This window comes from Rhinolophus sinicus, linkage group LG07 (genome assembly GCF_036562045.2).
Source record: "Rhinolophus sinicus isolate RSC01 linkage group LG07, ASM3656204v1, whole genome shotgun sequence".
Taxonomy (NCBI): Eukaryota; Metazoa; Chordata; class Mammalia; order Chiroptera; family Rhinolophidae; genus Rhinolophus; species Rhinolophus sinicus.
In genome coordinates, this window is record NC_133757.1 from 85,124,960 (window position 1) to 85,137,207 (window position 12,248).

The 12,248-nt window shown below is 46.2% G+C and overlaps 1 protein-coding gene across 3 annotated transcripts in view; it reads left to right on the forward strand.

The window, feature by feature from the left end:
• ADRA1A (adrenoceptor alpha 1A) overlaps positions 1–11,830 on the forward strand; it is an 83,802-nt gene extending 71,972 nt beyond the window's left edge. For all 3 annotated transcript variants that reach the window (XM_019715005.2, XM_019715022.2, XM_019715015.2), the window contains exon 3: positions 591–11,830. Coding sequence is in view for 2 of the 3 variants with exons in the window: in XM_019715022.2 (XP_019570581.1) it covers positions 591–599 (9 nt within the window). In the remaining variant the exon portion in view is untranslated. The remainder of the gene's footprint in view (positions 1–590) is intronic.
• The last annotated feature ends 418 nt before the right edge of the window (positions 11,831–12,248 follow it).

The following is a 12,248-nucleotide window of genomic DNA, read 5'->3' on the forward strand; positions in this document are numbered from 1 at the left end:
TCACTCCTGTCACCATAGGATCATGGTTCAGAATGCTGATCTCCAGGGAGCCCCAGACCTAGGCAATCTTTACGAATGAAAAATCGGTTGGCAGCTGTGGTTCCCTATTAGATGGCGTTCCCATGCTCCTGGATTTCCTTTCATAAATGAAAGCTTTATGCCCTTTGCGTCTTGGCTCCCAGATCTCTTCACAGTAAGCCATCCTGGAGACCTTATGGCCCAGTAGGTTTTATGGTTATGGCCTGGGAGTGAGAACATTTCAGGAACTATTTGCTTAGGAAGGTGATTATCCAGTCTTTAATCACAGCTACTTACTCACAGCTTGACACACATTCTCCCTTGTTTCTGGGGCTGGTTCTGCTCAGGTCCTTTTGCCAAAAGGGATGCTGCCTCTGCATAAGGGAGCACTTGTTGACTTAATTAAGGAAACTGCTCTACTCATCAGCAAAGGGAGAAGGGAGCCCAAACACATAGAAGGTAAACTCTGCAAGCAAAAACAGGGTGACAGAAAAGAAGGCAGAGGTGGTAACTATGGAGACCACCTCAGAAGGATGCTCACTTGTTACTCTGATTTCTTTTTGCACTACTAGGACTTTTAAGCATGAAACCACCTGCACGCAGCTCCAGTCGAGCCTGGTTGGAACACTGTTGGCATCTGCTCCTTGTCTACAAACTGTGCTGTGGAGCAGGGCTGAGCCCAGGCTGCTGCGGGGTCCACCATCTTCAAAAAGCAATGGCAGCAGTGGCCTCCTGGCCTCCAAAGTCCCTGCAAGTTGAGTGAGTGGAGATGACCGTTGGGGGACGGGGCTGGCAAAAGCAAGTCAGGATTTCAGCAGAGGACCCCCGGCCCCTGACCAGTGTGCTCCCATCAGCATTACCTCATTCATGCTCCCCCAGACTCAAATGTTAGGAGGGCTGAGGATGGACCTTATCTGCTGTGTGCAGGAAAATGTTGTTTCTTCTTCGTTCCTGCAACGTGGATTACTGAGTCTCCCACCTAAAAAGGTTATGGCGGTTGGGGTGGGGGCTGTTGAGAAGGAGAAGGAAGACCTACCAAGGACACTGCTCAAAGCAGTGCAAGGATGGATGGTTCTGTAATATGTTGCTGCAACTGATAAGCAAGGAACTGCCATAAAGCTGATGCTTATTCATTTGCAAAGACAAAGTAGTTGTCTTTCCTTTTTGTGTGACTCAGGAGTTATTACATTACTTTCCCTTCCTACCACAGTCAGCATCGCCACCTTACAAACTGGAGAGGATTACTGATAAACTATGAGAAATACAAACTTAATTAGGTTAAAAAAAATCTAAGAACAAATTTATACTCTATCTGGAGAGGAAAAAAAAAATAAAGGCACTATTAAAAGGCCTGAATATAGTAGGTGCCTATTAAAGAAGTGAACACAGATAATCCCAAGAGGAAAACTCCAAATATTCTCTTCCATTTATACAATACTTCATGCTTGTCAAAGTACTCCTGCCAATCTCAAGTCATTCCTGAGTATTATTCCATAATACAGATTATCTGCATTTAGCATATGAAGAAATGAGGTGGGGTGGGGAGAGCCTTAAGGATTTCTTTGAGTAGCCCCATATCCAGCCTCTGACTCCTTTTTCCATGAAACTTCAATATCCCCAAGGTCCACTGTGTTTCTTGAGGCCCTGACTTTCATATTTCATTCTTTCCTCGCTAATCTATATTTTCAGCTTGATTTGCACCTTCTCTCCTATTCCAGCTCTGCCAGACGCTGGGCAGTACAAGATTGTTCTAGGAGCTGAGTGCTTATTTGTCGATGCTTCTCTCATTGGCTAAAAGACAAGATGATACAATTCTGCTCTTTCTACCTGGATAGGCAGCAGCTGAGCTAAGGAAATCAGCAGAGTGGGGGTCTCTTGGCTTGCACGAAGGGTGACATGTAAGGCAAAGCCACACTGATTAACAACTTAAGGACCTCAGGAATGAAAAGGGAGTTTCAAGACACTCCCTTCCCAGGGAGCCTGGGGCCCCCTGCACACAACCTGATCATGACTCTCACTTCCTCTCCTGTGCCAGGATGCGCTTGGCATGAAAAATACAGAGAAGCACAGACAGTTCCCAGCTTATGAGCTGGGCGTGTTCCAAGCTCATCTGCTGCAAGTCAAGAAAGCGTTCTTCCAAGAGGCATTGTTATACATGGAGGAGGGGCAGGATGCTTCCTGATGAACCAAAGAATAAAGATCGACTTAGTGCATACCAGGGAGCGACACACTTTTCCTATAAATGGCTAGAGAGTAAATATTTGAGGCACTGTGGGCCACACAGTCTCTGTCACACATTGTTTTCTGTTTAAGTTTGGGGTGGGGGGGAGCAACCCTCTAAAAATGTAGAAACCATTTTCAGTTCACAGGCATGGGCCATATTTAGCCGTGGGCCATAGTTTGCCATCCCTGATCCACGTGTCTCTAGCTTACAGTGTAGTGCAAATAATGCTGAGCAGTGGATTTTCGTGTTCAACACGCAAGTACCTTTTTAAAAATATGCCATTGACACAGTCCCACTTGACATGAGTGTTCCCAGCCTGCATGAATTGTTAGGTAAAATGACAGGTTCATAGTCAGGGGTGCGACCTGTCTACCCAAAAGATACACTTGAGTATATCATTGTGATTTTCTTTCTTTTTCTTTTTAATTAAAGTTTATTGGGGTGACAATTGTTAGTAAAGTTACACAGATTTCAGGTGTACAATTCTGTAATACATCATCTATAAATCCCATTGTGTGTTCACCACCCAGAGTCAGTTCTCCTTCCATCACCATATATTTGATCCCCTTTACCCTCATCTCCCACCCCCCTGTGATTTTCAACATAGGTATCAGGATAAGAGAGAAGCACTCGCCACCCTCTCCCACTGTTGGCAGAGCCCAGGGGAGTCCACAGGGTCTCTCAGCTCTTTACCTCGCTGGCAATATCCCCCAGCACAATCCGGCTGGCTCTGAGAGCAGAAATAGCTAACAGGTGCCATCTGACCAGGGCCAATGGGAAGTCCCTCCAGGCCTCTGCCGATACCCACAGGCTTTCAGGCCACACTTACCTTCTCGGGAAGGTTTACTGACCACAGCGACCGTCCTCTCCAGCCCCGCTTTCAATGCCTTGTGTTGTGGTGAGCTCCAGGGGAGGCTGTCCACGGCCCCGGCATAGGGCGCTGTGGTCAGGCCTTCCCAAGGGGCCAAGTGTGGCCTGCAAGCCTGTGGGGGTCAGCAGGCTGCAGACATCTGGGAGGGATGCGAGGACGTGGTCCCAAAGACAAACACTGCTTTCTAATAGCGTTCTTCTCCTCCTCCTATTCCTTCTTTTTTTTCCTGTTTTTCCTTTTTGTTTAAGTCTGAAATCGCCTAAGTGGACTCGAAATGGCATTACTATGGGAAAACATAGTGAGCCCTCCCCTGGGATGATGACGCCTTATTTCTCTGAGCTCACACTTTGTTGGAGGGACCTCCTTCCCCGTCCTCGCCCCAGTGCTGACAGACAACGAGGGACAGGAAGACGTTTTCGGTTGGAAACTAGGTGTGCCGTCCCCATGGCCCGGGGAAGGGTGTCCGCAGCATTGAGGAATGAGACTTTCCAGCCAGCTCGGGCTGGGCCTTGAACGGTAGTAGGTGCAGAACTGATATGGAAAGACCTGGAAGGATAAAGGCCAGTAACAGCACCCTTGCCTCCACTGGGCAGAGAAAGGAGGGCTTGGGCCACCACTGTGTGGCAGCTTCCCGTCCCTTCTCCTGTCCCCTGTCTGGCTTGATCCTTTCCTTTCTTCTTTCCAGCCTCCTTTCCTATCCCTTCCTCTCTGTATACAATTCCACCCTCTACTTCTTGCCAAACTTACAGGCAATGACCGATGATGGGGTGAGTGTCCTTACTCCAGTGGGTGCCAGTTCCCGTGGGATAGTGTTCCGTACATAGCCCTGGATGACAAGATGGGGCTTCCCTCAGCAGCTCTGTCCCCTGCCCAGGTCAGGCATCAGGCTGTGACTGGGGCCTTCCCCTCCCCCCACAGTCTCCAGGGAGCCCAGAGCAGGAGACAGGCCCTCAGGGTGCAGGCACACTCAAGGCCCTCGACCAGGACTTTCACCCTCTGCCCATATTGCTGTCTTTCTAGTCTTATACTATTAGTCACGAAGGGTACAAACATATGCGTAGTCACGTTTTAGAAACAGCTGGTCGTCGGGAGTGAAGTGGTGTCTGCCCCTCCCCCAGAGGTGTACCTCTTCTTACGGCTGCCACCTCTCATTCGCTGACAATTTAAAACCCTTTGACAGCTTTCCAAGCCCCACAAAGTCACCTTCTCCTTCTCTTCTTACTCTCTTTTGCCTCTTGCCTTTGTGGTTTTTTCCCCTTTCACTTTCCCTTAAGTCCTTCAAAGCCCTGATTAATCTCGTAAAGTAAACTTGGTTTCATGTTAGCATTGAGCAATGACTCATCTGTCAGAAGCAGGAGTCCCTTCTTTCCCGGTGCTCTGGCTCCCCGTCCCTCTCCCACCAGCCCATCTGCGCCTGGAACTTGTTCACAGACTCATTCCATCCTCTTATCGTTTGCTTGCACCAGGAGCCTTTCTACTCCAAGCCAAGGGGCCTCTCCTCCCAAAGGTGCTCCTGCTTTTGCTGCCACAGCTCCATGCACCTGCCGTCCCCCTGTATTAGGCTGTCATAGCCAAGGACCACAGGCTGGGGGGCTTAAACAGCACACATTTCTTCCCTCACAATTCTGGAGCCTGGAAGTCCGAAATCAAGGTGTCGTCAGGGTTGTTTCCTCCTTAGCCTCTCTCCTTGGCTTGCGGATGGCCACCTTCCCCCTGTGTTTTCATATCACCTTCCCTCCCAATGTCTGTGTTGTAATCTCTTCTGCTTGTAGGGCCACCAATCAGATTGGATTAGGGCCAATCTAATGACCTCATTTAATTTTAATCACCTCTGTAAAGACCCTATCTCCAAATACAGTCCCACGCTGAGGTCCTGGATTAGGATATCAAAACACGAAATTTGGAGAGACACGATTCAGCCCATAATATTTTCCTCTGCACTCTCTCCTTTTAGCCCATAAAAATTTATTTACAGTTCTTTTCCCAGACCAGAAGTTCAAATTCAGCCCTTCCCAATCACCCTGTCTCAGTTTCTATAGCAAGTGTCTGCAAATTGCATTTGGCAACTAATTGTGCACTTTATTTTAATCTTTCTGTTGCTTTTTAAAATGTGTGTGTGCTTTTTTATTTTTTCACTTTAAAACATACTTTACACTGTACCTATCCAGGTTCTGTCTTCTCAACTACATTAAAACTGGAGACAGGAACTGTCCTCTCATTGCGTATGCACATAACAGTGCTCAGCCCTGGGTGGTCTGAGGACTGGGACCCCTCCTGCGCAAGGAGAGAGGGGACAAAGAGGAAGGAGGGACAAGATCCAAGCACCAGTTACAGGCGGCGACTGCAAGATGAGGTCCGCAGGGGCTTAGAAATACCAGATGAAAAGTTACAGGATATTCTCATCAGGGGTGCAGAGCACAGCCATGGGGAATCCCAGGTTAGTGCCATCTCGAGTCAGGCAGGCCCAGGATTCCCCCAGGAGACATCTGCACCCAGGAAAGCAGAACTCCATCACTGAATGAGACAGACCCGAGACCCTAAGGTCAAGGTGAGTCAGCAAGACGGGATCAAGAACCAATGGCAGAACTCAGCCCCAGGAGATGGGTCACTGAGGAGCTGCGATCGCTATGAGGCCCCAATCCCAGTGACGGGTGAGTAAACGCTATTTCAATGACATCTGCCTTACATGGGGATTAGCTTGGAAAGTGGGTGCCAACAAGCTTTCAGGTAGCTTTTCTTCTCCTTTGTCTCACAGCCTAAGAAAGAGTAGAGGAAAGGAAGCTACACTGACTTGGTTGGATGTGAGGAGGCAGACAGCCATTTCCTACTAAAAGGCATTTCATACAGACCTTCTGAAGACCATCTGCCCCTGGGACCTGAGCCCTCGGTGGCTGTAATGGGACAGTGTTAACTGCTGCTCCGCCTGTCTCTCGGGTGCAGCAGCCCGTTCTGCGCGGCCCGATCACCTTGCTTTTCTGAAGAAATTGTATCCCATTCCTGTTTCATCAACCCACCCAATCCGCTTATTGTAGACAAATTTACTGCCCACGTGATGCTTCCCTGACAGCGGCAGACTGATGTCTTTTCTTTGCCTGGTTCTTACTGAGAAGTAAAGAGCATTTATCCTCATTTGGAAGCCTCAGGACTGCACTAACTGCATTGTATCTGCTGTCCTGCTTTTGGGGCAGGGAATAATGCTGCTTTGGTTTCCTGTCCCCTCCCCAGGGACCCTCACATTGGAAGGGTTTCTAGTCCCACAATATCCAGGGAATGCCCTTGTTGTTTAGAATAATGTGGTTCACCAGCTTCAGTGCAATCTGGAAAAATAACATGAAAAGGCAGGGCCTACAAAGCTAGTAAGCATAGTTAGGTCAAAACCATCCAAAACGGTTTGAATGATTGTAGCAATGGTTTGTTGATTTATCCACTAAAAAAAACACTTAGTTTTCTCCGCTGTCCCCATTCCTTTTGCTAACCCCCGCCTTAACTTTCATAATGAAAAGATTTCAGCTCTGCAGCTTGGCTAATTAAAGTCTCAGGGGTTGGAAGGCCCTTGGCTCATTAATCAAACGCTGAACGCCGGGATGAATGCTTCTCAGTCCACAGCGCCTCCCGCACCCAGCCCCTGTGTCAGAGCAGAGGTGACAGTCATTGTAAAGAGCAGGGAAAGAGGGAGCATGGGTGAATGGATAGCACACGACCCCCTTTAATCAAAAATAAGGATACACTAATTCAGTCTGGCAAAATAGGGAAGCTATTAAAAAGTAAGCTGATGAGGTATTCTGAAAAACAAACCAAGCAAGTAGGACCAAATATTTAAGTAACAATTCATGACTAGTTTTCTATGTACTTTCTTAAGGGGGGTAAACATGTATTAGGGAGCCACTGAATAAAAAAAAAAAGTGGGGTCCCATGTTTGCTGTTGTCTCCAGCAGCTCAGCAGACCCTCTGCCTCCTTATTCTGAACATCACACACAACCCTCAGCGCTAAACTTCAGCCCATGAGCACTGACATTCTGCAACAGAAAGGTTGCTTCAGCTTTTACAGCCCGAAACCAAACACATGCTATCTTCATCAGATGGGGAAGGAGGAAAATAGTTTGTTGTCTCTGGGGTATAACAAGTCACAAGCAGTCCCCTCTCCAGTATTCCCACACCTACTTAACCCAATATTGCAGACAATGAAATGAGTTTGCAGAAACTGTGATGAAGTATGCAGAGATAAACTCGAAATAGTAAACATTACATTTTGGAGCATCTACTGTGTGCCAAGCCCCTTGCACATTTTGATATGGTAAAATGTAAGATGCTACCATTATACTACAAAAGGAATGTTTTCACAGAGAACCCATACAGTGATATGGGTGTGAGAAGGGGAAAGACAGCAATGTCTGGAGGGAGTTCAGGGAAAAGAGGAAACCTGGGAAAGTTGAGGCTCCTGTGGCCCTCTTCCTGGAGTGCACCTGTGCTGCCTCCCCAGCTTGCTGAACCCTCGGCCTGACCTTACCAGGTCCACCCAGAGCCCATCGTAGGAGGGGTCTTGTGAAGTGGTGCTGTGGGAAGAGCGGAGGCCTGGGAGCCGCAAGGCCTGGGCCTAATTTCAGGTTCCATCTCTGTACCTAACAAAGTGATTCTGGACCAGTCATTTGAGCGCTCTTGACTTCATTTTCCTTGCCTGTGAAATGGGGTCGTCGGCAAATGAAACGGAGTAAAACATATGCCATCACAGTAGACCCCAGTAAATGCTAGCACTCTTTCCTGCTCTCAAATGCTATATAAATGCTATATATTTCCCCTCCCAAGTGCTATATAAATAAAGTGTTATTATAAATTTGGGCACCTTTAAAGGTATCTTAAAGCACTGAAAACTCCACATGCAGGAAATGACAGAATAAGTCTTTCCATTTCCTTTGCTCTTTCTCCTAGTTCAGGGTGTTTCCCAAAGTTAGTCATCACCACCACTTCGAGACACAAATTACCCTTTTATCAGAAAGGAAGGACTAAACGGGTACTGTGTCATTGCTTGGGCGCTATCATTCTTAAATTTGGGTACTAAACACCAAATTCCAAGTTTCAATCATTTCTTCCCCACCCCTAACCCCCCACTATGTTATTTTCTGGAGGTGGAAATATCCCTTCCAGAACATTTGTCTTAATTTGTAAAAATCAGACTCCCTGTATGACTTTGAAACTTTCCACCAAGCTCTCAGATTATAGACGGCCCTGATCAAGGGTACGCTTCGCTGGTGTGTGTCATCTTTCTCGCCTTGACTACTTACTTGGCATGGGAAGTATTTCGTTATTGTCGTCGTTCTATGAAAGACACTATACAGAACGCTGTCATTGTGCAAAAGATGAGTGTGTGTTTGTAGAACCAATGTCAGGGGAAAGAGAAGTAATTTTGACCACTGGAAGACAATAGAGCATTTCAAGGAAAGCTTGGGTTTAAAATCATCTCAGGAAATAGGTCTGGGCAATGCTTGGCCTGAATAACTGTCAGAAGCAAGTGTTTACAAGACAAAACAGCAAATTCCTAGGCATGATCCAAAGGCAGTTTTAATTTCAGCTGGAGTTGAAACCCACATCATGGAAGCATCAGCTCACGGTCTCGGCTCCAAGTTCAAGCGCTGCCAGTGAGGGCTTGGGCATTTCTGTGGACCCCTTTACATGATCTCCAGGACCCTTTTGAGCAGGTGCCTCAGAAGGCAGCCATCCTGCAAGCCCGGTTCCCCATGACTCAGCCTGTCTAGTGCAGTCAGCCGTACTCAACAGCGGTGTTTGGCAGGGACCTGCTACCATCTCCCTGCCAAATGGTCTCTCATGACTCAGAATCTCAAACTCGTTTTAAATGGAAGGGAAAATTCACGTTTGGGGACAAGGTTATTGGCCCAACTCTCCTTTGTCCAAACACAGTCTATGTCTATTTCGGTCTTCTGGGTTTAGCGAAGCAACAGCTGAGTTGTGGCAAGGGTGAGCAGGTCGGTGTGGGCCCAAATTAAAAAGAAGAGTTTTCTGTCCTATTCATGCTGGGAGAAGGAAAGCAGAGCATCACCTCATAGGGAGCAGAATGTGAGTGGGATGATGAGCAGGGAAATAAGTATGGGCCTCGGTTTACAAAGCATCAGCTCTACCAAAGTCTGAACTTGCAAAAATGGGTACATTGAGTTTGGAGTAAGAGTGCTTACTGTACAGAAGGATAAAATTTTGGTCATGTTGATGCATGATGCCTAGTATATTAAAAGTATTACTATAATTCATTAAAGGTCAATGTGTCTTGATTTTTGAGGGGACATATATCCATTACATGAAGCCAGCGTCACGTCTATGAGTGCTGTAGCCAGCCCAGCCTCCTTTCCTGCTATCCACTGTCTTGTCAATCCACTTCAGGAACCTGTACATCTTCCCTGACCCCTGGATTTGCTTCTTTATCAAGCATTCATCTAAGACACAATCTAGCAGACGGCTGTTGTCAACACTGAGACAACAGTGATTTAAGGACGTAAAGAGAAAGGAAAACAGGGTTGGGGGAAAATACTCAATATTCTGAGAGTCAGCATAGTACAACTCCCCCTGTTGCATTCTTAAAACTTAAACACTGAAGTTCCCTGAATATTCCTCAAATTCTGGGATATCCATCGAAGTAGAAAAAGTCATGCTGCGAAACAAAATCATCTTCTTCCAAGGGAAGCTGCTGCAGCACACAGTGGCTCTTTCATCCATTTATCCATCTGTAATATCAGTGCAGGCTCCAGGCACAGGTCCAAAGGGTAGAGCAAAACACGGACGCACACATGGTTCTCACCCTCAAGGTTCCTGTGGTCTGTGGAGAGTACAGCCCAGCCAACAATTGTCGCAGAGCATGGTAAGCACTGTGACACGAGTATTCACGCAGTACCATGGAAGTTTTACGGAAGGTACCCAACCCAGCCTCAAAGTCAGGCTTCTCAACAATGGTGACCTCTGAGTTGGATCCTAAAGGCCAACATGGAGTGGGACAGAAGGAGTTGTTCCAAGCGAGGAAGGAATGAACCTGTGCAAAGGCCCAGGGGCTGTGAACCTCAGCCTGTGCTGGGGTTGCATTCTCCTCCAGGTTGTCAGGGCATGTGGAAGTCAGCCCTGCTTATCATGGTGGCCACTTGGCTTTGCAAGCCCTCATCCCTCACATCCCCTGCAGGCAGACCACACCTGCTTTGCTTCTCACTCTCTTTTTAAGCCGCGGAAGGACCGAGGATGAGCCTGTAAATGATGAGTTCAGGGGCTTTCCTCGCAGAGCTCCCTATTTGGCTTGGCTGAAAATGGAAAGGCCTTGGTTTCTCAGTTGTCTGATTCTTTTTTCCTCGAGGCTTAGCGCAGCATTGTGGTGGGATGGCTAACCAGAAAAAACGGCTATTTCTTTCTCATCATGCAAAGAAATATTTGCTCGAACATGACCAAATGCTTTGGAAGTCTTCACACACAAATCTTATGCAGTGTAATTCAGTGTTTTTAAAAACTGAGGAATTGCTTTTTTGCAAGAAAGTATTGTGCAATAAGTTTTAAGAGAGTTTTTTCCTACCAAAAAAAAAAAAAAAAATCCAGAAAACAATTGGATCACTACAGTACCCCAGAGGCTGACTTTCACATCATCCATCATTAAAGGGTCGGTACCTTATGCTCTATCAGAGCGCAGTAGGGACCTAGTAGTTTATCCCAGACAAAAGGCAGGAGAGGTGGTAGGAGAAACTGAAATAAAAGTGAAGGCCTTAGAGCAGCTCTTTTACAAATCAGCTAACAATTAGGAAGGGCGGTGACTGGCTGGGCCTAAGGAAAACAAATTTGGAGGTTCATTTTATGTGTGAAATTAAAATTATTTTAGTAAATAAAGCTGATGCTGTTTAGACATGAACCCCGTGACATTTCCTGGCTTACTGCAGCTTTTCTGCTTGTCGCCTCATTAGATCTGTTCAAAATACAAACATGGCATTTCCACATTACCAGAGGAGCAAATGTGGGCTGATTGGCTGATTTTAGCTGCTGTGGTTTCCCTATAAGCCTTATGGTTGTTGTGGCAAATAAGATCCCTGTAAGATACAATTCCTAACTGTGCCATGTTTGTGAGACACGTCCTCCTCCAGGTTTTGATATTTGGTCTATTGAGTTGATCTTACCACCTTTCCCTCCATGTTACAAACAAGCAAAGTTCATCTGTATCATGCTGAGAGTTTGGGTTGTGCTCTAGGCTACAAGAGGGAGAATATTCTCCTCAGTCAGAAAAATATATCTATGTGTATGAATTGCTCTACTTCAATTTGCTGCAGTATTTTGTACTGACGTATGTGTACGACATCCAGGCTGCCTACAACAGCTTCTAAAGCATTAAATTCCTTTTAAATGAACTCAGTATCCTTGGAATGTGCTGTTGAAGTGTTTCTGAATTTTCTACATGCCATTTTTACAGGTCCACGTGTTTATGATGTGATGTGGTGAAGAATCACATTGGTTTTTGTTTTCTTTTTAAGAAAACAAATGTACATATTACTAAGAAGATGAATAAATTATTGAAAAATATACTTTATGGATCATGCAGCCCACTGTTGAAGAGGAGATTATTTTATTTGTTTCATAAAGTGACTGTTTAAATAATAAGCATTTATATTGTCCTTCTAAATATGGATGCCATAATATTTAAGTGTTGCTCAATATTGATGTATGTTCTCTAATAAAATATTTTAAACCTCTTTCTTTAAACACATAATGTTCTAGTTCTTTAATCATAATGTTTTGTTAATATGTCTGTTGAGAAGTAGAGTGGGCAGCTCAGAGAGGAGAGTTGGTGTCTCTGGCCAGCTGAATAAGGTAGATTGTACACGGATATGCTGGCTGGCAATATTCAGGGCTCAGGTAAGAGCCCAAACACAACTGCACTGCCAGGTTTAGAGGCAGCGGAAGACGATACTGGACATCAGACATCCAAAAATGTTGAATGTGTTCAAGGCTGGATGTATTAGTGACCCAAAGCCAAGGCAGTAGGTTAGGGGGGCTAGTGGTCAGTGAAGGTCACGGTCAACACAGTTCAAGGAGAGTTCTTCGGTGGAGATTCTTGTCTGACCATGGTCTCAGAACCTGGAAGCCCCAGCACTACCCTTTTCGCCCATT